Source organism: Symsagittifera roscoffensis, chromosome 1 (assembly GCF_963678635.1).
Source record: "Symsagittifera roscoffensis chromosome 1, txSymRosc1.1, whole genome shotgun sequence".
Lineage (NCBI taxonomy): Eukaryota > Metazoa > Xenacoelomorpha > Acoela > Convolutidae > Symsagittifera > Symsagittifera roscoffensis.
In genome coordinates, this window is record NC_087062.1 from 89,761,245 (window position 1) to 89,788,587 (window position 27,343).

At 40.1% G+C, this 27,343-nt stretch overlaps 2 protein-coding genes across 2 annotated transcripts in view; one reads left to right on the plus strand and one right to left on the minus strand.

Annotated features, from left to right (window-relative positions):
- The window catches only part of LOC134851921 (cell division cycle protein 27 homolog), a 32,282-nt gene extending 14,906 nt beyond the window's left edge, over positions 1-17,376 (minus strand). Inside the window, exons 1-4 of the mRNA XM_063868200.1 lie at positions 17,279-17,376; positions 17,027-17,102; positions 16,798-16,948; positions 130-261 (exon numbers count right to left, since the gene is read on the minus strand). Coding sequence (XP_063724270.1) covers positions 130-261; positions 16,798-16,948; positions 17,027-17,102; positions 17,279-17,311 — 392 coding nt within the window. The 5' untranslated portion in view covers positions 17,312-17,376. The remainder of the gene's footprint in view (positions 1-129; positions 262-16,797; positions 16,949-17,026; positions 17,103-17,278) is intronic.
- Positions 11,156-13,820, plus strand: LOC134851933 (uncharacterized). Its single transcript, XM_063868211.1, has 6 exons — positions 11,156-11,522; positions 11,770-12,048; positions 12,239-12,834; positions 12,976-13,093; positions 13,157-13,216; positions 13,490-13,820. Exons 1-6 carry the CDS (start codon positions 11,249-11,251, stop codon positions 13,648-13,650), a joined length of 1,488 nt encoding a protein of 495 aa, XP_063724281.1. The 5' UTR covers positions 11,156-11,248; the 3' UTR covers positions 13,651-13,820.
- Positions 17,377-27,343: the final 9,967 nt, after the last annotated feature.

Here is a 27,343-nt window from a genome sequence, read left to right on the forward strand (position 1 = left end):
AAAGGCGATGAAAACAACTTATGCTCTCAAGCTGTAGTTCCTTTTCAATCACGAAGATAAATGTGAAGCAATAATAATCAAATTTGAAACTCGAAGCTTCAAATAGAAGATATCGAGATAACACAATACCTGCATATATCTCCGACCATGGCTAAGGCGAATGGTGCCGAAGCTCCGAACTCTTTGATGATTTCATCAGCGGGAACTGTTTCTCTGCGGAACACACTGTTGCACGTCAGAATACTCTCAGCTTCCGTGTACCTGTGGCAAGAAGCTATCAACTTCCATTAACATTCCCGAGGGACGTACTCTAAGAATCCGAGTTTCAAAACAGAGCCGTGGTTAGAGCCCTGACAAGCTTCTTTTTGTTCGCTTGAAAATTATACAAATTTTTTAACACTGAAATATACACAAAATCATGCCCTAACAACAAGTTTTTTACAAAACACAGTAACCTTGAACCATTTTCCTTAGTTTTTGCGCACTTTTTTTATTGGTCTGGTAGAATGACATAACCGATCCCTTTTACCAATTATCACACATGTAATCAATAAATTTTGGAACTTCTGGAAAATTCTTTACAAAGCACTCCAAACTGCAGGCAGTTTTTCGTTGAAACTATTCAGAACTGTTGCCAATCATTTCATTAACTATTTCACAAATTGGAGCGGCGCCTTCCGTTACTAATTTTAATCAAAAACTAAGTTAAACAGGAGTTAAACCTGATGCTGCACACGCAACAGAAAAATCCGACCACACATTCATAAAAACTTTACAATATATATATATATATATATATTTTTTTTTTCATTCAAATGCGTGCAATTTTTTGTTCTCGATGCGATGAGAACAAAACTTAGAACGCTAGTAAGCTACTCACAATCGATTAAGTTGACTTAGCGAATGAATAAAAAAAACTTTAAAAAATCGGTTTAATTGCAAATTTTTTGTGTAATTTTTTTTTCATTACCGAAGCGCTTCATGAAGATTCGGAAACACGTTTTTGCCGATGCTGAATAAAATTTTCGCCAATTTTCAATGTCATTTGAATAACGACTGAAAAAGCCCAAAAATGATACATCCTTCGATCCAGTTTTACAATTTTTTGTGGCATCTGAGGTAAAATGTGGAAAAAATTGGTAACCAGAACTGTCGTCTTTAGGATTTCCACACACGGTCTTGCGAAGCTATCCCTTTTACCGTGCTAAAGCAGGGGGCACTAAGTCTCGGTATTAACGACAATCCCGAAAGGGTTATGTTAGTGGTGAGTTGTCCTCTACTGTATTCTTTTGCTCCCCCTTGGTCAGTGATGCTCTTGCTCGCTATATCTCGCTTGAAGTCGCGTACAACGAATTCCTTTTTTGCAAAAGAATTCAATATATATAAGTCTGAATACAAAGAGCCTACTAGTTCGGCCAGAGTATAATTTATTAATATACAACAGAATGGTTTGCGATCTGTACACGCTTAACAATTTCTTCTGCGTACTCGGCCAGTACACGCGTCGACTAAGCTCTCTGACTTTTGCTAGCTTCTACTCTAACTAATATTCCACAAGGCACTTCGACTTGCGTTCTTACTTCACTCGCTGTGAAACAATTAACTGATGAGTTCAGATAGCGGCCACAACTGGGACCTACTGAATCTTACGTTCGTTAACTCGTTCTCCCTTCAAAATCCGCTCTCGAATCTCCGTTTGCGCTCCGTTTTTGTTAAAGTCACGCCACTTCATATCGGTGTTGTCATCCCCTTAAGCACAACCGCCCCCTATGGTTTACCCTTTTACCTACTCTCTCTGTCAAAGCTGACGGGTTCCAAGTCCGGGGTTTTTATCGACTTGATCACGTTTCGTAAATACATCCCCCTGCGGTTGGTATCGTAAATCGGGTAAGTAACCGAAGTCGTATGATTCTTATCAGTTAAATCCCCCTTACGCTACTTACTTAAATACCAGCTGACTTCGGTGTCAAATCTTGACCCAAGCAACAAAGTCGTACGATCCCAATAAACTAATCATAACCCGATTTTGAACCAAATTTACTAATATTTTCCCTATCATGTTAGGATAAAATACACGGTCGGGGATAAGTTTTGCTTTTTATACTCGGTAGTACTACCATGACCCAATTTACCCTAAGGCACATAATTCCGTGCATGTACAACCCCATAGCAATTAGCTACCTACAGGTATAAACCGTTTTCCATTTTCTTAATCCCAGCCAGAGTTAGAGGGGGAAATGTCCGGGTAAAAGTGCATTTTTCTTCGATTTTATTTCTACTACTTTATTTAGCTTTAAGTCCACTTTTCAATCTTTCTACTTTGTTTACCTTTAGCTAACAGCCATCCAATTAAGCTATTTAGACCTCATAACGAGAAATGAAATACCTAAACTTAAACCAAGGTAACGATACCCAAACAGAAAATACGCTAAGTCGAAAAATTTGCTAGAATTACCAATTCTACAGTCTTCCCTTCTAGTCTATTATTCTCCCGAATAATGTTAAGTTTTTCTCTCCCCCTTTTTTAACCATTAAATACTGAATTACTGACTATATACAATCTATACTTTATTTAGGTGTAAGCTATAGTTAAGTTTAATCAGTTCCTTCCTTTACAAATTCCTTGGTTATTAGCGTTTATAAACTCTCCTCTCCTAATTTTCGGCCCCCGAATTGGTTGGGGATTCGTCATATTCGTCTGACCAATTCCCCTCTCCCCATTGGGCCTGGAGCGCCCGATATTCCTCCTCCCCAATGGTATGTCTGATTTCGTCAAAGAGGTCCTTAATTTTGGGCCTATCACTGGGCCTCCTCCTTCTAGCCTTTGCTATGTCGGAGAGAGAAATTGAAGGAGTGCTTGCAGAGTCCTCATCACTCTCCCAACTGAGAAATCTCTCCCGCCCAGACTTCTCCGAAGGCGGTTGACCCTCGGTCGAGCAAGTGTCAGTTGCCGGGTCCCGGGCGGGCTCATGTACATGAAATTGGGCCGCAGTTGAGCAACTCTCCAGATCGGGCTCCCCCGGATTGAACTTCCAGAGAGCTGTGCTCACATCCGGCACCGTCTCTTCGACTCTAGGGTAGTGTCGGAAAGGCCGTGGGGCACCCTGCCCCCGCAGAAACAACCGGAACTCATGCCAGGAGGCGGTGTCTGCCAATAGGTGCAGGGAGGCACCACTCTTCAGTGAAAGAGTTATATACTCATCTTCTTCCTGGTAGTCTAGGATGGTGAAGAAGGCTCGGAGGATGAAGGATCTCCACACAATTGTCATTTTCGCGACTTTTTTTTCCTTTTGTAATTCAGAGAATTTATTAAAATTCGCCGGTTCCTTAACGACTGAATTTTGATAGTAGCAATGCACAGTTTCAGCCTTCGTGGTTCTCTTTTTCCCTTATCTTCACCTGTTCAGATGTTCGTATCGAGGCGACACAACGGCCCATCAATCAATCGGTTGCTTTTACTTAAGATTGTTATCTGTCATGTTCGTCGGTTAACCTGCAAGCCTGGCCTCGAAAGTCTTGTATGCTATGAATTAGCCTGAGCTTGCGCTAAATTAACCTGATTAAGTCTTTAATGACCCTCAACCTCTTTAATGTCGCCTAACGCATCCTACTAAATTGTATCGTGTGATCGCAAACCTCTAGTCAGTCCCCATCAAATAAAAGCACGTATGGTTATACCATGAATGAGACTCGGGGACATGACTGCTATCAAGTTACTCCTCACGGTGTGATCCAACCTCATCCGTTTAGATAGATATGAATGTTTGAAACGAAGTAGTGATATCCATGAGGTGGGGTCACACCCTAGTATAGTAGCACCGAATACGATGAGCATTATATTGAGTTCATGAATATAAAAAATGTTTTAGACTCACAACCGGTCGGACTGGTTCTCACCCTCCTGGTCGCCTCATCCTCCCCTCCTCGCAGTGTGGGCTCCATCAGCGCGCTTGTACCGATCCGGGGTCCACGTCCAGAAACCCCCTTCCGAAGTTATAGCAAATTTTTTTTTTTGAAGGTCCTAAAATTTTTTTTTTGAGGTCCTAATTTATCTAGCTAATGGGTATAACGGGGAAAGAAAGTTTTAATAGTGTTTGTCTGATTGGGGTTGGAGTTAGCCCCGCTCGAACTCGTCAATCCCAAAGCGAACAGGAGGTCGCCCTCGCCTTCTGCCTCGTGCTCTCCCCTCAGCTCTGGTGGAGCAAGTTCCTGGTCCGCTGGCGCGTTCGAATGGTCGTCTTCCCTTCTGGTCTCCAGTTCGGCTGCGTCGTAAGTCTCCACTACTTCGGCTTCGATTTGGTTCGGATCCTCTATTGGGTTGAGGCTCTCTAGGTGTTTGTCGTTCAACCGGGCATTCGGAGGTAGTCGTGGGGTAGGTAACCTCAATGGTCTTAACTCGTGGGTCTCTCCAATAGCCATTTCCATCTCGCCGTCTCTAATTCCAGGGTCGTCAAAGAATCTAACCGACCGTGAAGGGGTCGGACGCTTAGGGTGGGAAGCCTCGTTGGATTGCGGGTTCTCCTCTACATACGGTTTCAACATGTTAAAATGCAAATACCGGACCTTTGCGGGGGTGGAGGGTTTGGCCACCTTGTAATTCACTTCAGAGACTTTACTTTGGCCAAGACCACATAGGGCCCATCCCAAGGTAAGAAGAACTTTTTCGACTTTATCTTCTCTTTCGCCCAAACCCACACTTTGTCTCCCATCGCGTACGGTTCTCCGTGAACTCTTTTCCGATATTGATCCTTCTAGCGTCGCTGATTAGTTCCCAGTAGCTCTCAAGCACTGCTATGGGCGTCTCGGAATTGTTCGTCGAGCCATTCTACAAACCCATCCTGTGTCGGAACTTCGTCGTAGGGTTTTGGGTAGAACAGGTCAATTGGGTACTGGCATTCCTGTCCATGTACTAGATTGAAAGGTGTCGCACCGGTTGTTCGGTGGATGGTAGTATTATAGACGAAATTCAAGTAGGGCAATACTGTATCCCATGTCCGGGGGTTGTCCGCGCAGTACTTTGAAATGACGTCCGCAATTACCCTATTATGACGTTCTACCTGTCCATTGCCTTGGGGGTGGTACGGGGAATTGCGGGATTTATCGATCCCCAGCAGTCGGCACATTTCGAGGATGAGATTGCTCCCAAAGTTCTTCCCTTGATCGGTGTGCAGGATGTTCGGTGCCCCAAACTTGAGTACCCAGTTCTCGACTATCTCCCGGGCCACCTCTGCCGAATCCGTGGACACAAGTGGGACGGCAATTGCATACTTCGTGAACAAGTCCGTCATCACTAAGATGTGCTTCGCACGAGACTTTCCAGCCAACGTCACGGGCCCTAGGATGTCCGCCGCCAATGTGTTGAATCGGATCCCCACTTTAAACGGGACAAGCCCAGCGACCCTCTTTTTTCCTCCTGTGCTCCGCGCTGCACAAGTGAGGCACCATTGTATCTTCTTCTCCACGTCTGTCCTCATGGTGGGCCACCAGAACCGTTGACGAATTCGAGCGAGGGTCTTCTCAACTGCAAAGTGTCCGCCGCTAATCTGCGAGGAGTGCAGCTGGTTGAGGATCTCCTTCCTCCCGGTTGCAGGAACAATCGTCTGCAATACCGGACGCAAGTCATCTCTTGGGAACCATTTTTTATAGAGCACCCCCTCGGATACTTAGTTCGTTCCATCTAGACCAGTAAGCTAGGGACTCAGGTCCATACTGTATCGCCTGCTCTTTGGGAATTAGGTTTGTCCCCAGAGATGGCATATCGCCCGCGTCGCCTTCCAACTCCGCCCAATAGAACACCTGAGACATCGCGTCATCCTCTTTTTGCAGAGTCGATATTTCAGAGGGCGTCCGTTCCCAGGTAATCGTTTCTTCCTCGTCCTCTTCCGCTGATCATTGTGACAGTTTCGACTTGGTGCTGCTTTGCTTTCTGTAAGGCCAATTCGAGAGACATGGGCTCTGGGCAAGACCCGAATGCCTTCTCCTTCTCCCCTGGAATCCAGTCGGGCCCTTCTTCTAGCATCCTGGAAAGGCCATCCGCGTTTCCATGTTTAGCCCCAGCTCTGTGGACTACATTGAAGTCAAACTCTTGAAGTTGCTGTTGCATTCGGAAGGTCATTCCATCGGGTTCCTTCTGCCTAAAGAGCCATTGAAGGCTGGAGTGGTCGGTGCGAAGGATTTGAACCATTTCACCGCTTGCACCACAGCCAAGGCTTCTCGTTTTGTCGTTGAGTAATTCGTCTCTGTTTTCGATAGTACCCTGCTAGCGTACACAATTGGTCTCTCCTCCCCGTTGATGACGTTCGAGAGTACAGCGCCCAAGCTGGTATTGCTCGCATCCGTGTCCAGTATAAAGGTTCCCGTGTAGTCAGGAAACTCCAGAACTGGGGCCATAATAAGCTCTTTCCGTAGTCTATCGAAGGCTGTCTGACATTCGTCGTTCCAGATAAAGGGCACCTTCTTTTTCGTCAAAGAGGGCAGGGGACTCGGAATCCCGGCAAAGTCCTTCACAAATCGACGGTAGTAATTGCAGAATCCGAGGAAAGACCTCACCCCCTTAACTGTTTTGGGCACTGGCCAGTTCTCAACTACTTCAACTTTCTTGGGATCCACTTGGATACCTTCATTTCCAATTATGTGGCTCAAATAAGTCACCTCCTTCTGTACCAACCTGCATTTCTTCGGCTTCAGTTTCAAATTTGCCTCCCTTAGTAGCTGGAAGGTAGCCTTCAGGTGTGCAAAATGGTCGTCTTCGCACTTGCTATACACCAGCACATCATCGAGGAATACTAGGGCCCACTTCCACAGGTGGTCCCGAAACAATTCATTCATGAGGCGCTGGAACGTTCCCGGAGCATTGGACAGCCCAAAGGGCATCATAACTTTTCATAGAATCCTCCATCCGGGGTCACAAAGGCTGTCTTGTGTCGGTCTTCCTCGGCTACAGGCACTTGCCAATACCCACTCGCCAGGTCGAGGGAAGAGAAGTACTTCTGCCCGTTAAGAGCATCGAACGTTTGATGTATCTTCGGAATCGGAAATGCGTCCTTGACCGTTACATCATTCAGCTTCCGATAATCGACACAGAACCGCCAACTCCCGTCTTTCTTCGTTTGCAAGACAATTGGTGCACTATAAGGGCTTTTTGAAGGTTGGATCACCCCTTTCTCCAGCATGCTCTTAACTTCGTCCCTGATGATCGGCATCTTTGCGGGAGATGTTCGATGGGGGGGGGGGGGGAGAATCTTGATAGGGCCCGAGTCTCCAGTATCAATACGATGTGTCACCAATTTAGTTTGGCCAAGTTCGGCATCTGTCAAAGCGAACACATCTCTATAAGTACTGATCAACTGTTTCAGCCGGTCCCTCTCCGTTCCTGTCACCTCGGGAGCTGCTAGTTCTAGAATCTTCTCTATATCTTCATCTAGATGTCGTTTAGCCTGTACTTGAAAGTCCATCGACCCTTCCTCTTGCATTCCCTGCACCTCATGGTCCTGACTGACGGGGGGCCAACCTTCTACAACATCCCTCATTGCATATGATGACTCAAACGTTTGACCCACCAAGAGGAGTGTGTGGTTCGGTTAAGGAGGTACTGTGCGACGAGTTTACGTCCCAGTAATTATCGTCCTCTGGCGGGTGTTTAGGGTATGAGGTCACCTTCAATATTTCATATTGCAGGGGAACTATAGATCCCTCTTTCCGTCCCGTCCAGAGGTTGTCACACTGGAAATCTAACGAGCTTTCATGCTCCTTTAAAGACCGAAGTCCTATGATCATTTCCGCTTTCAGCTCAGGCACCACCAGGGCTTCGACCTCATCGTCGATTGACCCTAGCTCCAAGTTAGCCGTCACCCATCCCTCGACTCCCACTTGCCTTCCATCCGCTGTTTCTAGTGTCCCTTTGTAGGGCCGTAACGGTGGGGCTGTAGTCAAATTATGGTACACCTCGCTTCGTATTAGGTTGATCGTAGCTCCCGTATCCACTAGTGCTTTTACCGGTAGCCCGCCCAAAATCGCTTCCGCTATTAGCCCGAATGGTGCTCCAGGCACTCGGCAAACTGGGGGTCGTTTGGTGGAATAAAGTCTGAACCTGCTCTGTTCCTCGAAAGCCTTCGCCTCTCATTTGCACCTGAGGGCTCGTCGTGGGGTCCAAGCGGTACATAGAGGGGTTGGAAGTGGGGGATGGGTGATTTACTCGCTGTTGATTCTTTATCTCGGCCGGGACAAAACCTCCCTGATGCATATTCAATGCCCCGGCCCTTGGTAGTTTAAATGATCCAAATTCTTCTGGGGGCACTCCTTCGCAAAATGACCCGGCTGGCCGCAGCCAAAACAGTTCCCACGGGGTATCTGGTTTTTCATTCCGTAACGACCTCTAAGGCCAGGAGATAAGTTCGATCTATTCTCGCCGGGTTGGGGTTCGTATAGTTGTCGGGGTCGTTGGGAAGGTTCCGACCGCGGTAAGTTTTCCGGGTGGGGGACGGGGATGATAGAATTAACAAACCTACCCATCATGGCCGTCATGTTCTGCATCTGAGCTAACAGATCATTCTGGACACTCACCAGTTGGTCGATGCGGGGGTCATTGCTCGCCTGCTGACGTCCCTGACTAGCTCCCACGGGTTGGTTTCGAGGGATCTGTCTGCCTACACTCCGACCAGCCTCAGCACCCGGCTCTGGGACATTTTCGGCAACCCTCGCAAGGTGCATCTTTCTCCGGTTCCGGGCCCTGGACGTTTTATTCACAAGATCCAAGGCTTGGGCGCGGGCAACTGCTTGCGCTAGGCTTCCTATATCTTCTCGCAGAAGTAGGTCTTGAAGGTCCACGTCAAATAGCCCGTCTATGAACTGTTCTCGGTTCATATCGTCTCGAGCTTGAGCTCCCACATTTCCATTAGCAACATCTCCAAGTGATCGGATTCGCCGAGAGAATTCCCTCAAGCCCTCCTTGTCTCCTTGCATCAGACTTTTGAACTCCGCCCTAGCCGCTGCTTGAGTTTGGAAGGGCATCATACGCTGATCTAGTTCGGCCAGCATCCGTGCAAGTGTTGGCGCTGGGAAACCGTCTTCCTCCTCTCTGAAGTGGGCTGGCATGCTGGTAAATTCATCCAGAGCCCATCCTGTCAGACACGTAGGCAACACCATCCGAACCTGTTCATCTTCCCATCTGTTAGCATCCGCAACCCAGGCGAAATGCTTCCTCCAGTCGGCCCAGTTCTGATAGCTACTGGAGGGAAACCGATCGGGGCGAATGGTGCCAAAGTCAAAGACTCCTTGCTGCCTGTCCAAAGCATTCGCTGCCGCCACAGCAGCCTCTGCCAATGCAGCTCTATCGTCGTCGTTCATCATCGTGTTTGCTCACGCGATGGTTGTTCGTTCGTTTGCAACTTCAGTCTAGGACAAAGCCCACCCAGGAGCGCCAATGTCGTCTTTAGGATTTCCACACACGGTCTTGCGAAGCTATCCCTTTTACCGTGCTAAAGCAAGGGGCACTAAGGCTCGGTATTAACGACAATCCCGAAAGGGTTATGTTAGTGGTGAGTTGTCCTCTACTGCATTCTTTTGCTCCCCCTTGGTCAGTGATGCTCTTGCTCGCTATATCTCGCTTGAAGTCGCGTACAACGAATTCCTTTTTTGCAAATGAATTCAATATATATAAGTCTGAATACAAAGGGCCTACTAGTTCGGCCAGAGTATAATTTATTAATATACAACAGAATGGTTTGCGATCTGTATACGCTTAACAATTTCTTCTGCGTACTCGGCCAGTACACGCGTCGACTAAGCTCTCTGACTTTTGCTAGCTTCTACTCTAACTAATATTCCACAAGGCACTTCGACTTGCGTTCTTACTTCACTCGCTGTGAAACAATTAACTGATGAGTTCAGATAGCGGCCACAACTGGGACCTACTGAATCTTACGTTCGTTAACTCCTTCTCCCTTCAAAATCCGCTCTCGAACCTCCACTTCTTATCTCTATTTGCGCTCCGTTTTTGTTAAAGTCACGCCACTTCATATCGGTGTTGTCATCCCTTAAGCACAACCGCCCCCTATGGTTTTCCCTTTTACCTACTCCCTCTGTCAAAGCTGACGGGTTCCAAGTCCGGGGTTTTTATCGACTTGATCACGTTTCGTAAATACATCCCCCTGCGGTTGGTATCGTAAATCGGGTAAGTAACCGAAGTCGTATGATTCTTATCAGTTAAATCCCCCCTACGCTACTTACTTAAATACCAGCTGACTTCGGTGCCAAATCTTGACCCAAGCAACAAAGTCGTACGATCCCAATAAACTAATCATAACCCGATTTTGAACCAAATTTACTAATATTTTCCCTATCATGTTAGGATAAAATACACGGTCGGGGATAAATTTTGCTTTTTATACTCGGTAGTACTACCATGACCCAATTTACCCTAAGGCACATAATTCCGTGCATGTACAACCCCATAGCAATTAGCTACCTACAGGTATAAACCGTTTTCCATTTTCTTAATCCCAGCCAGAGTTAGAGGGGGAAATGTCCGGGTAAAAGTGCATTTTTCTTCGATTTTATTTCTACTACTTTATTTAGCTTTAAGTCCACCTTTCAACCTTTCTACTTTGTTTACCCTTAGCTAACAGCCATCCAATTAAGTTATTTAGACCTCATAACGAGAAATGAAATACCTAAACTTAAACCAAGGTAACGATACCCAAGCAGAAAATACGCTAAGTCGAAAAATTCGCTAGAATTACCAATTCTACAAGAACTGAGGTAGGAGGAACGCCAACCCCAAATCCCCCCCCGCGCACGCAACAGAGAGCACCTGCTTTTGTCTGAAAAAAAATGAAACTAAAACAACGGAAACTAAAATTGCTCCCCACTTTCAGTAGTCGAAACAAAAACTGGGCAGAAAAAAAACAGACGTATATTAATTTAGTTACCAAACACACCGCTTCTCATTAAGCTTATCGTTAAAACCGTTCTTTCCTTTTCATGCAGAGCACGATTTTTGACGTAAAATTTCAATTAACATCAGCTTTTTACTAAGAAAACTTACAGTAGCTCAAAAAAATTTAGTTTCATGCTCATTAAATTAATGAGGGAAAAAATAATGCTATGAAAAACAACTCTTTGAAAACTATTTCATTAATGCAGCAGCAACCAATTATTTTCAACTCCCTTCAAATATTATTTTTAACTATATTTTACTTAACAGGAAACAGAACAAATCGCAGCACTAAAAATATTATTCTTAATTGCTATGGAGGAAAACAACGATTTGGATGAGAAAAAAGTTGGATTTGAGGGTGATCATGGCGTTAATTACATGAACCCCTTCAACCCAACACTTCCGCCGTCCTACCAATCGGATCTAAACGGAATGACTGTCCAGGTCGGAGGAAATGGTTGCCCAGATGACAACAAAACCAAAAAAGTCAACAACAAGCTATTATACATGGCATTGGTCGCCATAGCTGTCATGTGTGCGACTGCAATTGTCATATGCGGAATGCGAAATGGACTATTTGGAGACGGTGACTATTTTTTTGATAAAAACTTATATCGCATTACAGAATAGGAAACGTGTTACACCGTACAGCATGTACTTTGCGAACAACGAGATATTTGAATGCAAAATAGGGATAACAAACAGTACTGACCAAAATAGCACATTTAAAAATGACAACTAAAAACTAAAAAAACTGAACGAAGCATGACTGTTTTTTCAAGTTTAACTGTTTGCTCCAAATTGAAATTCGAAGTATTGAAACTTCCTTTTAGATGAAAAGGAGTGGCGGCATAAATCTACTGCCCATGAACAATGGGGTTGTCGTGATTCGGAGCGGAGGTGGCGCAACTTTGACTACCGATCTGAGCGATACGACAGCCCTCGAGATCACGGGTACATGTCAAGCAGTGTTCCAACATACGAACCAGTGGATGCTTGTTTCCACTCATACGACGACTTCATCATCACCGAATGGGATCAGGGTCTGAAGGAAAACAGATTTGCAGAGATATTCACAGCCGATGCAGTGTACAACGTCTACGACATTCGAGGTTAAATTTTATTTATTAGCTACAACTACGAAAATTTTTGCTCCACTTTCACAACTATTTCTGACTCTTTCCACACTCATTTCCACAGTTCTCTAAGACATAAAAGCGAAGAACCTAAAATGAACGATTTCAGTTGCTTCGCATTTTCCTTTTCATTAATGTTTTAATATCTTTTTTGGCTCATTTTTAGACCACTCTGATGGCTACAACCCAAAATGCTACATTGAAACACGCGACAGCAGCTACTATTCCCACTACTACGGAGGCGCCTACGCTACTGGGGTCATAAGTCCCAGCTACATCGGCGAGGTCCAATACAGAGCGATGGAGAACTACCGCACACAGATGGGCGGTCTTGGAATCGACACTGGCCTCATGTCGTATTTAACTGGACACTTCGAGTATGATTATGATAGTGAGACGTCTTCTGGTTCCAGTTCCAGCACCTCATCGTCAACGACTTCAAAATCAACAACGTCGTCATCTTCATCTACGTCGTCTTCTTCGTCAATGTCATCTTCAACGCCACGAAAAACAACAACTCCTTTGACTTATTCCACAGGATCTTGGACCTGGAGTCCCTTTTACTGGTTTCATATGACTGCATCACATTATACGACGACTCCTTCAATGTCTGATGACTGGCTTAGAAACTGGCACTCCACAACCAACCCGGAACTCGATATGAAACTGGAAGACTTTTTTGAGTCACGAGTGACTCAAATGTACTACAGATCTGAGCGAGTGACGGACGAGTGGAGACTGAGATACTTCAGCGAGCATAATGTTGTCATTAGAACATGCCATCAAGCTTTATCAAATTTGAATTAATTTCTTGACATGTTTGAACTGAATTAAGCTATGAAAATTTTTCGTACAGTATTTTAACGGAGCAGGACACTACATTAATGATAATTTTGTTTTCAGATCGACGCCATTTGTTCCGAGGACTCGGATGTTTACGAAATCGAACGAATCGAAGCAGACTCGAGCTACTTTTGCTACGCCACTTATGACATGACATTTGCAGATCCTGGTTTCGAAAGTGAGTCATACTTTTAAGGCTTCTTACTTCGGATGATTCATACCAAAAACTTTTCAATTTCAGCCGTGTATCCGACTCAGTCGCCGTATCACTACCGCCGTCGGAGAGACGCACACAACGATGGTAATCTGATTTTCTCATTTCAAAGTTGGAGAAACGCTTCCGAAAAGTTCTTTTTGAATACACCAGCTTCATCATTTTGTAGGAGAATGTACTCGCAGCGCAATTGACTATTTTTATGACAATTTTGCTTCGATAGATTTTTAAAAAATGAACCCCTCTTAAAAGATGGTCGGCCCGGCCCTTTCCTCATTTTCCGACACTCGAGTTGCATTGAATTTGAAAAAAAATAGCAACATAACTTCGAAGATATAGTTAACTAAAATTGCTTTTCAGAGGCTGTGCTGGCCAACTTGGATAAGTATGCAGCTCAGTTCCAACTGACTATGGAAGAGGAGGACATAGGGTCCCTCGTGGACAATGTGACTCGGATGATTCAACAGAGTCTGCAGCAGACATTTGGAATACAACATCACTCCATCCACATGTGCTATTAGCACCAACCACCTTTAAACTATCATGATTACGCTTAATTGCAATTAATCCGTCACAATCAGTTGGAAAACTATGTACTCAGATTATATTTGAAAAAAAAAACAAACCCTTCCATTCAATTATAAAATAAAATCCAAATTCCCTTCTAAATAGCGATATTTCAGAAATCAAATTTAACCGTTCAAGTTGTTACCTCGGAGAGTTTGCCAGATTTTCGATGACAAAAAAATTAGCCAACCATGAAAAATTGAAAAAGAAAAACTTGACATCACAGAATTGGTAAATTGACCAGATAACAAGACTACTGTCAGTTTTTGAGAATTGTTTCAATTAGAAAAAAATTCCCAAAATTGAGCCGACAAAAAATAAGCGGACAAAAGTCCGCAACTCAATTGTCCCGGAAAAAATCAATTTCATACATGCTGAAAACAACATGGACTCAAAAAACAGACCCTAGGGTGCAAAAGCAACTGCATTATCTCTAGACCAAGAAAGAAGGAGCCTGGAAGTTGTTAAGGTTCAATAACAAAGCAAGTTTATTACAGATGTAAGAAAAGTTGTTTACGGGAAAAAAGTCTAGTTCTCGATTACAAGACAGTTGTTCGTGTGAATATTCACCAGAAAAAGCGGGGCCTAGGAAATTAGACGATAAGCAAAATAGACGGATGTTACAAAAACGAAATTAGACGGAAATTATTGTTTACAGATCTGGCATTTTAGACAAAAAAGCTGTGTAAAGGAAAAGGCCAACGAAATGTTTTCTTAGGAGTCAAGTTTTACAAATACAAAAAGAACATAAAATGTCGATACCTACCAAAAACAATCAGTTTGAATTAACATAAAATGTCAAATTCGAATATTACAGGAGAGTTTTGAATTGAATAAATTTGAATTGAATTCTGATTGGTTGAAATTTGAGCCAACGAATTTACGGATTGATTGTTTACTGTTCAACCAGCATAAACTCAAGCTGCAGAATAGTGACCGCCGCAGCCGCGCCAACGTGTTGCAAGCTTGCCACCAAAGGGTAGGACTCAATACGAAATTTAGAGCCACTTATGGCTAATTTAGTCTTTTGACCAATTGAAAAGATTTGGAACTTACGGCTAATTTAGTCTTTTGACCAATTGAAAAGATTTGGAACTTATGCGACTGCTTTTTTATTTTGGAACCTATGGGACTGATTGCTTATTTTGAAACCTATGAATACGCACCTATTTTTCTCACCCAATTTGTCTGCAAACTATTTTAATCTGGGGAGGGTTCTTATGCTTAAAGGACCGAATGCTTGAAAGTTTCAACCAATCAAAATCGCTAAGCGTTCCTATTGGCTAAATGCCTCTCTCACAAAATCAAGTCAATATTAACAGAAAATGTTTTAAATCAGTGGAAAATAATCAAAAATATTACAAATCTCGGGTTACAACCGCAATACTATGCAGATAAACATCAAGATTTATGAGTTCAAGTTCATAAGAATTTTTCAGTCTTGAAAACTCATCTGCTTATTATCTAATCGGTCAGTATTAACACTAATGGCCTGGATTTATTTTCTCACTTTGAGATTTTTACGATTTACTTTGAGACTTTGAATACTCAATTCTGATTGGCTGAAAGTAAGCTAAAATAAATTTCAAGCATTCGGTCCTTCAAGCATGAGTGAAGCCACTTTTTAATCTCTCTCACTTTCGCCTATTTTCTCACAATTGCAGTTTTGCAAAAACGTCTAACTTCCTTTTAAGTGCCTCCATCTAATTTGCTTATCGTCTAATTTCTCAACCCCAAAAAAAAAATGAGCAATCACTCAATTCAGTAATGCTATAAAAGGCTCCGAGTCACTTCTGCCCCAAAAAGACATTCATTTTTGCCCCAAAAGCAGTCAGTTTCGCCCCAATGTCAATGCACGTAATTATACTTAATTAACCCCCAATTAATTCTGAGTGCAATACTGTTGACTCGCGTGTTGTACTCGGGATGATTCCAGTCAAAATGACCAATGAATGTGCCATAATGTATTCAATTCATATCAATTTTATATTTTGTGAGGAACAAACTGCTGCAGTAAACTACTACTACAATGAGGGCATATGCAAGTAATATATAAGTCATTGCGGCAATCAAAAGCCTATTTTTCTCAAAATAAAGAGAATCGTTTTGGGGCGAAAGTGTCTGGGGTGGAAATGACTGGTCACGCTATAAAAAAGCAGCGAAAGTCATTAAAACGATAAATATCTGCTAATAACTCGTGAAGTAGTCGACTGATACTGTCTAACATTGCATACTTCTAACATATTTCTAATTTCGATCTCTAATTATGAGTCATGTTATTTACGTTAATTCCCAATTAAAAACACATTTTGTCCCATGAAAGTTCATTGGAAAAGAGCCAATGAACGCAAGTAAACGAAAAATGGAGGTTTTTTTTTTTAAAAACGCAACTTTCGAACTTCAACGGACACAATTGATGGCCTTAAAGCTATTTGGATTTCTAGAACAATTACTGGCACTTTTTCGATACAATTAACCCAATTTGAGAAATTTCGATCGATAGATAAATTTTTTACTCAGTTGGAAAATCTGAATCCACAGTAAAAACTAGAAGTCGATCAAGTTTTTTGTGACCTGTACACTTTTCCTGCTTGACTGTGGAGTTTGACTTCATTTTAAAAAAGAAAATGACCCGAACCAAAAAGAAATCGAAAGTCAAACGTGAAAAATCAAATTTGAGCGTAAAAAAATTTCCTGAAAAAAACATCACGGCTTATATAAGAGTTCATCAGAGTTATACTAAGTTCATCGACTCTTAAAAAACAAAAATTGATGTTTATATCTTGTAGGGGAGGAGGTATAAGACCTAAAAGCCCTGCAGTTGAGGGCATCAGATATCAATAGCTATTAATTAATTGGGTAGGGCGACAATCGTAACAGGCGACAATTCGTAACAGGCGACAAGCTGCAATTCGTAACAAGGCATTGGCAAGTAGAATACGCTTGCTCCGCTCCACTTACATCTGTCACGAGAGGAACGATGCGCATAAATTACTGTTTGCCGCTCAAATTATTGTGACGAAATATCGTCTGTTACGAATTGTCGCCTTTTAAGAATTGTTGCCTGTTACAAATTGTCGCTTCACGAATTAATTGCTCACTTTTGCATCTGGTAGCAGCATTGAGCGAGTAAGAATTTTAGCGAGGGGTTTCTGTGCTGGTCATTGTTCTTCAGAAGGTGGTAAGCCTTGAAAAACTCCCCATTGCGGTAGAAACAGGATGCTAAGAGTCTCAAACTTTCCTCAGTGCACACTGAAAATCAAAACAACATGGTCTTCTGTCTTGAGAAAAAATTGATTCAGTAAAATTTGGCGAAATTAACAGCTTTACCTTCAGCGTGAACTCTTTCAGCTAAGAAGCAGGCATTTTCGTGGTCAAAATTGTCCAGCATAAAATCGACGACGGCCTGAAAGCAAATCATAAAACTAGGTATCAAAATAGTCTCAAATTGACTCCCATGCATTGCAAAAAAATTTCAGCATCGCTGGTCCAAAACACCATTTAAAATCGTACCAATGCATTTTCTGGCTGACATAGGAGCTTAATTGGTTATTTGACTTGGGATAGCTGAAATAACTTTACCTGGGCTGCAATGAACGGATCTGAGGGAGCCATGAGAGGTTCAGTTGATTCTTCTTTATTCTTTATTGACACCGCGATTCATCCATTACTCATCTGTAATAGCATGTGATTAGAGCAAGGCCATTAAATTCATAAAATTATTTTTAAATCATGCCTCGACCTCCAAGCAAATCAGGTTTCAAATTGATCAAAAACCAGAGTGGTTTCAATCACGTGCAATTTTTGAACCCGAAGATTTAGTGATCTATTTTTGGAACAGAAGGTATCAATTCACAGACAGAAAATTACAGATTAAATTTTGAAGTATGTTGCAGTTTTATTTGATATTATTTGACAGGTTGAAGCTCAAGTTACTTTGGATCAAATGACATGCTACTGCAATAGTCGGTCGAAGGACTGCTGTGCACAGAGTGATGCATGTATTGCATTAGCAGCTAGACAGGCTTCGGAAAACAGACGAACTCAGTCGTTACAATGCGAGGCATCATTACAGGCAGAATTGCTGAAACAACAACAGCAACAACGACTACCTCCGCTGATCCCTTCAATACAGGGCTCTTTACCATTCTAAAACCAACCATCTAGTAATTACATTATTTATTATGAAGCCACATCTAACCCTCAGAAAATGTACAAGAAACCCCAGTTTAAAACCAGTTTTTTTTTAAAACTGCCAATAAGAAGCTTTTGTAAGCAATATATTTAAATCCTCCTCCTTTTGAAAAAAATATCTACAGTTTTTGAAAGCTCATAAAGACCACTTATCAAAGAGGCAATAACATACGAACTGTACAGCTCGTCACGGCGAACCGCTGTTGTGCCCCTGCTTAGAAACTACATGCATGTTGGTTAGTTTATTGATTACTGTTCACGGCTGGGTAACATTGCCTCACCCTCAAGCAACGAGCACTGATCTTACATTGAACATTGTATACTACCCCCCTCCTGTGACTAACAATACTAAGTTTACTCGTCAGACTGTACGTTATCCCCTCCAACCCTCCCATCCAGAGACCACACCTCCCTCCCCTTGTAACCAAATACTCTTGAATTTCCGTCATAACTCAACCCCCCTAATGTAACGAACCCCCAAATAACCAAGCAAACCCCCTCTTTAACAAGACTTTGAATATTCTGCAATTAAATTGTATTGCATCTCCGGGAAAGCACCTAAAATTGCAGCCTTACTGTGCGAGTAACAGATCCACGTCGCGGTTTTTCAAGAAACAAAGTTTAACCAGGAAAACCGCACTCCCTCGCTGGCCTAAAATTTTACAACGACTAGAAAGGACCGAACTCGAGAGGGAAGTGAGCTCCTTATTGCCATTTATAATTACCTTCCATAGGAAGAACTTTTAAAAGTCGACGGAATTCAGGAGGCGCAATGCGTACAAGTAAAGTCAACCAACCAAAGTTTTCGGATCACAAACTTACGTTCCTCTCCGCTCTAGCTGACCCAAAGATTTTAAAGCTTCAATTACAGCTATCTTATCTGAAGAAAACAGTATTATCCTCGGTGGCGCTAATGCCCGCTCCTCTTTTATGTTCCGAAGACCAACGTGGGGCAGACTCGAAGCCGAAATAATTGAGAGACAAGGAAAATTAATTTATCTAATTTTGATAATTGATTATTTCGATATTATTAATTCCAGATTAGTGAATATTCTTTTACCCCAAAGAACGACTATCATCAAACTAGGCTCCCATCGATCGTAATACAACAGTATCATCACAAGATCTTTCCCTGGCCTCGGCCAGTATCATATCTTTATTCCAGGTCTCAACAAACAAACTTGCTCAAAAAAGATTTAATACTTTTTAACCCATCTGACCCTTTTTAAAATGTTTTAAAGAGATCATGGCCAAAAGTTTTAAAGGCAAGAAAAAAAGTGACGAGAAAACATTCAGAATTTTAATCACCATGCGCCGTCCAGTAAGTTCTGGAAAAAGCTCCGGCCATTAAACAGCAGCAATTCTGTCTTAGAAAACCACCCAATTCATTTTGATGACAAAAATTCTAGTTTTAAAATTCAAATTTCTCGGCCCGTAGACATTGCAAATGCTTTTAATGTGCAATATAATACATTGAAAACCCCCACAAGTAAAAAAGTTCAATGAGCAACTACGAGAAAAGCCCTTAACCCTAGCCTCGAAGGCCCACTGAGCTTTATCCCTCTTAAGACTGAGAATAATTTCAAAGCAGTAAAGACCCCAAAAGCATTAGAAATGGATGATCTATGCACAGTCCACCTTAAACACATCGGACCAATAGCAATGGCCTTTTTAACAAACACTTTAATCCTTTATTTTTCATCAAAAAAATTTCCCCAAATTTGGAGAAAAAAATAAACTTGTACCCCTACCAAAGCTCCACAAAGATAAAATCTTCAGACTCGTACCGCCGGTGTCAATTTCAAGCTCAGCTGTAAACAATTTAATCTTTAACCCATCCAACCATTACCAAATTTCAACTCAAACCCTATCATCAACATGTCTTTCGCCTGATGCATTCAACCACCACAGCACTCACAATCTTGAATTTTCATCAGCGACGGTTTTAACCAACAAAGGCCTCCAAAAGAGACAGTCCTGGCCACACTTCAAGTTTTTGATAAGGTCAAACATTGCACCCGCCTGGATCTCCTTCATGACACCAGCATATCGGGATTGTTCAGGGACACCTTGTCGAACCCTAAGATTGTTCGTACAGGCATTCTACAAGACTGTCTTATCACCAATACTTTTTAATTTGTAGGTCCATGACGCTCTACTATCGCCCCGATGTAAAACTGCAGTCTTATGCAGATGCTTTTCACCATTTTCTCTAGACCAACAACATTATAACAGGCTCATCAATATTATCCAATTAACTAACTAAATTGCACTATTTTTTTACCTTAAGGTCCCTTGTTTTTTCTTCTAAAGTTACTGCCAGCCTTTTTTCTTTTAACAAAGGTTTTTAACACCGACCTGATTGAGGAAATGAACAACGCTTGACTGCTTCTCGTGAAACATCCCAAAAATTGGTTGCCTTCTTCGACCCATCCTTAAATTTCGCAGGTCATTGTAAGAGAACATCCACAAAAGCCACGCGCATGATATCGATGGTTAAGGCTTTATCGGGGAGTTCTTGGTAGCAGTGCGAAAAAACTTTACGGGTTACCTTTAATGCTTTGTTAAGACTCATTTTAGATTAAACTACACCCTGTCTGTAAACATCTATAAACAAACTGCAAACAGTTCTAAATGCAGATCTTCGCGTGACAAGAGCTCTAGAGTAAGTTTTGCCCCTAAGACCACCTGAACTCTCGCCCGCCAAAGAATCCCTCCCTTGTTTCACTAGGAGAACCTTTCTCCGGTTGAAATCTGGTTACAACCTCTTGCTGAATACGTATCTGAATCGAATTGACCCCAACGTCCCCCCAAACTGCCCATACTGTCTTTCCCCCCACACCATTCTTCATGTTTTTACATGTTCCCGAAACACCATTTTTTAAACCTCAATATTTGCGACATCTCTGTGGCTTGGTTTGAGTATGCCGGACGCGCCCCTTCGAGGCTATTATCAATAATAACAACAACAACCCGGATCTTGGTGGACAACGAACATCCTACCTTTAGACTGAGAGATGGAAAAGTAACCCATTCACCAGGGCTCCCCTTAGATATAGCACGCGTATCTAAGAACAAAAACATACGAAGAACCTAGCACAATCAGGTACTAGTGGTGGATGTTTGTTTTTCGTATTTAGTCAAACCAAAAGAGAGCGTGGTCATGCATCGACATCATGTGCTCAAGCAAATATGTGGACTTCTACGCATTCCCATTCGCAATGCGCCCTTCGGGCGCAAATGCCAATGCTCAACTAATTTTGCCAGGTGAAAAAAAATTTTTACAGAAAAATTCTGATAAATTTTAATTTAATATATCACCAAAAAACGCAAAGAATTCAAAGTGTGAAACAATCAAGTTTTTGCTATTACCGAGCATGCAGTGAGACTGATTTCGGCAAAAGTAAAAGAGAAAATGAAGGAAATGGAAAGAAAAAAACTGTTCAAAATAAGAACGCAACATCAAAAACTTATTGATATCCGCTAATGTCATAATTCCGATCAGGCTGATTTCAGATTTTAAGCGTAGATTTTACGGTTACGGCTGCTATCTCTACAGGTCCCAGAGGGACCGAGTGAGCATCCTACCTCGATCCAGGATAACGGATAGTTGTTTTAAATTTTTCACAAAATATTTTTTCACTAATGCTTGTTTTCAATTCCTCATGAGAAGCTGTATAAATTTTAAAAAATTGATTTTTTTAATCAATGCTTCCAAGAACAACTGATGTTAGGCGGTTACAAATGCGGTTGGTGAAAACTAGTTAGGGATAATGATGAGAAAAATTGTAAGTTTTCAAATGAATTTAAAAACTGTTTTTTTCTTTTTTTCTTTTGTAAATCGGGAGAAATGAATCAGTTTTTTTTAAGTTTTCCTCGCACCACCCACTGTTCCTAAGAAATGAAGATTCCTGTTCTAGCCGTTTATAACACTTTGGCAGAAAAAACATCAATATGATGTAAAATGTTTTAAAAAAGAGAAAAAGTTAAAAATTATGTTTTTTTTTTAAAAAACCAAAAAATTGTAATTTTCAAAATTGAAAAAAAGTAAAAAATAATTGCATATTACAATTCACCGTACCCAACTTAGTGGGTATAGCATTTTAAATTACCAAAAAATGTTGAAAATTGTAGATTTTATGAAGTTTTCATTTTGGCTATTTTTCCTTGTCGCCTCCACTTAAGGCACCTTTGAGCCAACTTGAGAAACTGGAACCTAAACAAGCTATACAGATAGTCTGAATGAGCCATTTTCAGCGTGATAACACGCCTGGAAGAAAAAAAAACTCCAGAAAATAAAGAAAATTTTGAACTTTAACCTTTTTTCTTCTTCAAATGGCGATACTTAGAATAATTTTTCAGCTGAAAAGTTCAAAAAAAATCAAAAAATTCAAATTTTGAAAAAATTTTAAAAAAATCTCATCAGTCTGTTTATTGGAGTCTTCGAGGTTTTGGGAGATCTTATCTGGCGGCTAACAACAAAATGATCAATTATTATAAAAATTTGAGAAAGGTCAAAAAAACATGTTTTTTCGATTTTTTTGACAGAATTCCGAAAGCAATATCTTGGCTAAAAACAAAAATTAGGGCCTAAAATTAGTACAAACAGTACTCCCACATAAAGTACATTAGGTTGGAAACAAAAAATTGACTCTGACTCAAAAATCGTTTTTCAAGTTTATTTCTGAACAAAAAATTGTAAAAAAATCAAAAATTAAAAAATTTTTTGAAAAAAACGATTGTTTTGAAAAAGTGCCAATTTTTAGCTGAAACTTTTTGTTTTAGCTAAGAAAGCCAGAGCAATGTTCTTTAAGCTCAAATAATTTAATTAAGCAAATTATTTTCAAGTTTTTTCGTTAAAGGCTTTTATTTTGAAACAGTATTCAAAAATGGGTAAAAAAAAGTCAAAAAAATTAATTTTCTCAGATTGAAAAACCTCCACTGCCATGATGATTAGTTCGTTCGATAGGACTGCTGAGATCAATTTAGACGTTCTTTCATAAGTATATCAAAATTTTGATTTATTTTTGAGAATTAAGCAATATAAAAACTTTTCCCAAATTGGGCAAAAAGCCCAAATTAGCCCAAACACCTGTTAAAAATTGTTGGGTCAAAAAGTCACAAAAGGAAACCCCTATTCGTTTGACATTTTAGGGCCGCATGCAAAAAATTAGACCAATCTAACCTGACAATTTCGAGAATCGACTTTTTTGCAAAATTTCTCTATAGTCCATTTGAGGGATATTACTTGTACCGGTGGGGGCCCCTACCCCACCTCAAAAAATTTTGTAATGCTGGAACGCGGCCACCTAGCACCCTCAAGGTCACGTGTGTGATTTTTGTTTTTGGTATTTTCTGAAAACAAAAGAGAGCGTGGTCATGCATCTACATCATGTGCCCAAGCAAATAAGTGGACTTCTACGCATTCCCATTCGCAAGGCGCCCTTCGGGCGCAAATGCCAAGGCTCAATTAATTTTGCCAGGTGAAAATGTTTTAAAGAAAAATTCTGACGAATTTTAACTTAAACTACCACCAAAAAACGAAAAGTTTTCAAAGTGTGAAACAATCAAGTTTTTGGTAATACCGGGCATGCAGAGAGACTGATTTGGGCAAAAATAAAATGGAAAATGAAGGAAATGGAAAGAAAAAAATTGTTCAAAATAAGAACGCATTATCAAAAATTATTTGATCTCCGCTAATGTCATAATTCCGATCAGGCTGATTTCAGATTTTAAGCGTAGGGTTTACAGTTACGGCTGCTCTCTCTACAGGTCCCAGAGGGACCGAGTGAGCATCCTACCTCGATCCAGGATAACGGATAGTTGTTTTAAGTTTTTCACAATTTTTTTCTACACTAATGCTTGTTTTCACTTCCTCATGAGAAGCTGTATAATTTTTTAGAAAAAATGATTTTAATAATCAATGCTTCCAAGAACAACTGATGTTAGGCGGTTACAAATGAGGTTGGTGAAAAGTAGTAAGGGATAATGATGAGAAAAATAGCAAGTTTTCAAATGAATTTAAAAACAGTTTTTTTCTTTATTTCTTTTGTAAATCGGGAGAAACGAATCAGTTTTTTTAAAGTTTTCCTGGCACCACCCACTGTTATTAAATAATGAAGATTCATGTTCTAGCCGTTAATAACAATTTGGCAGAAAAAACATCAATATGATGTAAAATGTTTTAAAAAAGAGAAAAATTTAAAAATTATGTTTTTTTTAGAAAAAAAAATTGTAATTTTCAAAATTGAAAAAAAGTGAAAATTAATTGCCTATTACGATTCAGCGTGCCCAATTTAGTGGGTCTAGCATTTTAAATTACCAAAAAACGTTGAAAATTGTAGATTTTATGAAGTTTTCATTTTGGCTATTTTTCCTTGTCGCCTCCACTTAAGGCACCTTTGAGCCAACTTGAGAAACTGAAACCTAAACAAGCTACACAGATAGTCTGAATGAGCCATTTTCAGCTTGATAACACGCCAAGAAGAAAAAAAACTGTAGAAAAGAATGAAAACTTTGAACTTTAACCTTTTTTCTTCTTCAAATGGCGTTACTTAGAATAATTTTTCAGGTGAAAAGTTGAAAAAAAATCAAAAAATTCAAACTTTGAAAAAATTTTAAAAAAATCTCATCAGTCTGTTTATTGGAGTCTTCGAGATTTTGGGAGACCTTATCTGGTGGCTAACAACAAGTGGATCACTTATTTTAAAATTTCGAGAAAGGTCAAAAAAACATGTTTTTTCGATTTTTTTGACAGAATTCCGAAAGCAATATCTTGGCTTAAAACAAAAATGAGGGCCTAAAATTAGTACAAACAGTACTCCCACATAAAGTACATTAGGTTGGAAACAAAAAATTGACTCTGACTCAAAAATCGTTTTTAAACTTTATTTCTGAACAAAAAATTGTAAAAAAATCAAAAATTTAAATTTTTTTTGAAAAAAATGATTGTTTTGAAAAAGTGCCAATTTTTAGCTGAAAATTTTCATTTTAGCTAAGAAAGCCAGAGCAATGCCCTTTAAGTTCTAATAAATTAATAAACCAAATTGTTTTCAAGTTTTTTCGTCAAAGGTTTTTATTTTGAAAAAGTATTCAAAAATGGGTAAAAAAAAGTCAAAAAAATCAATTTTCTCCGATTCAAAAACCTCCACTACCATGATGATTAGTGCGTTAGATAGGACTGCTGAGATCAATTTAGACGTTCTTTCATAAGTATATCAAAATTTTTACTTATTTTTGAGAATTAGGCAAAATAAAAACTTTTCCCAAATTGGGCAAAAAGCCCAAATTAGCCCAAACACCTGTTAAAAATTGTTGGGTCAAAAAATCACAAAAGGAAACCCCTATTCGTTTGACATTTTAGGGCCGCATGCAAAAAATTAGACCAATCTAACCTGACAATTTCGAGAATCAACTTTTTTGTCAAGATTCTCTAAAGACCAATTTAGGGAGATTACTTGTACCGGTGGGGGCCCTACCCCACCTAAAAAATTTTTGAAATGTTGGAACGCGGCCACCTAGAGGTTACTCTTTCGCCCCACCCACCCGACCTAAGCCTTTACCCACCCACCTGATCAGTCAGGTCGCTTCCACGTCGTCTTTTTAAATTTGATTCATTCCGTAGCTGGAATCGATTAATGGTATTGCCTAAGAAATAAAAGATTGACAGACACGACTGTTTGATAGAGACTTTTTCGGATCTTTTTTTCTAATACATTTTCAAAATTATATCCTGGAAATAATTATGCGCCTTCATCACATATGTCATCGAAGCAAATAGAGTATCGTGTTCGTTCCATAAATGTATCCCAGTATCCACAATGCTAAGAAGCAGGAAAACTAAAATACCTTTCTATTAAATTTGAGATTCAATGTCTCTTGAAGGAAAAGAAAACGCTCTCCTAGGGTGCAAGTTTTCCGCAAAAACTGTATAAGCTGAAACATAACAGCACAACATATCGGCTGCTCTCTATTTCTCTGCTCTTTATTCGAGGTCCCGGATGCCCCTACCTGGGACCACAAGGGTCCCAGGGCGCATCCTATAAGGATTAAAGCATCAAACGTACAATCATGAAATGAGAAATTGTAATCACTTATTACAATTTTTCATATTTCATTTTGCTCAGCAATCAATAAACTGTTGTATTTTTAACTTGAAGAGCCTCTTATATTATCAAACAAAATTTTTCGATAAAAATTACATTTTTTTTTAGTTTTTCAAACAAAATTTTCAAATTTGAAACAAAAGAAAACCCTGCATTTCTTTGCAGTAACTAAGTCAATGCACTGTAGCTACACTAGTGAATGTAAAACATAGTTAAAAAAACGGACAACTGAATCTGGTTTTTTAAATTTAATTTTTTTTTGTTTGGCTTTTAAATAGGATCACGTCAATTAATAATTGAAATTGAGCAAACAAGAATATAACACTCGCAATTTTTGTTCAAAATTGACTAGAAAAACGATCAAACCACTCTATATTGCCTATGGCAAGCTCAAAACATCCATCAAAAACCACTTTTGTTCACTTTTAAAATTGAATTATTTTTCGACCAAAAAAAGTTAGAGATGAAATTGAAAAAAAACGAAAATTTACCTAATTTGAAAAAATTGGTGTCAAATTGCCTTATCCATAGAAACATTTTCTATGAACCTATTCAGAAAGGTTTTTGTTGAGCAATGCCGAAAAAAATACCCCTTTTGAGAAAAATTCAAAAAACACATTTTTGGTTAACTCAAAAAAGTGGAAAAAGTGGGAAAAGGGGTCTTCAAAATGAAACCATCCAAAAGTGGCATTAACTAACTGCCATTTTTTTGTGAATTCAGACCCGCATGCAAAAAATTACGAAGATCCTACGTGAAGTTTTTGAGAACAGATTAGTTTCTCCGGAATTTTGGTAGTACTAATTTCATTACTGTACTTATAATTAAAGTCAAATCAAAAAGTCGTAAAAACTACAATTTTTAATCAATTTTGACAAATAAATGATCAAAACCCACTAAATTGGCTATAGCAAGTTCGAATCTACCATCAGAAACCATTTTTTCCCATTTCTGAAAATTTTCATTTTTTAAAAAATAAATGTTGAGTCACAAACGGGAAAAATCATACTTTTTCAAAAATTCAAAAAAAATTGATCTATTTAAACTCATTCATCAGGCAACACGTTAGGAACCTGTTCAGAATGGTTTCCATGATCAAAGCAGCAAAAGTCACCCATTTTGAGAAAAGTCGAAAAAACACCTTTTTAGTTAACTCAAAAAAGTGGAAAAAGTGGAGAAAGGGGTCTTCAAAACGAAACCATCCAAAAGTGGCAATTACTAACTGCCATTTTTTTGTGAATTCAGACCCGCATGCAAAAATTTACGAAAATCCTACGTGAAGTTTTTGAGAACAGATTAGTTTCTCGGGAATTTTGGTAGTACTATTTTTATTACTATAATTATAATTAA

Bases quoted from the DNA above. Each gene is read 5' to 3' on its own strand.
- LOC134851933 (XM_063868211.1), top strand. From the start codon at position 11,249: ATGGAGGAAAACAACGATTTGGATGAGAAAAAAGTTGGATTTGAGGGT. The intron at 12,049-12,238 runs GTTAAATTTTAT...GCTCATTTTTAG, and splicing joins CAACGTCTACGACATTCGAG to ACCACTCTGATGGCTACAAC. The intron at 13,217-13,489 runs GTAATCTGATTT...ATTGCTTTTCAG, and splicing joins GAGAGACGCACACAACGATG to AGGCTGTGCTGGCCAACTTG.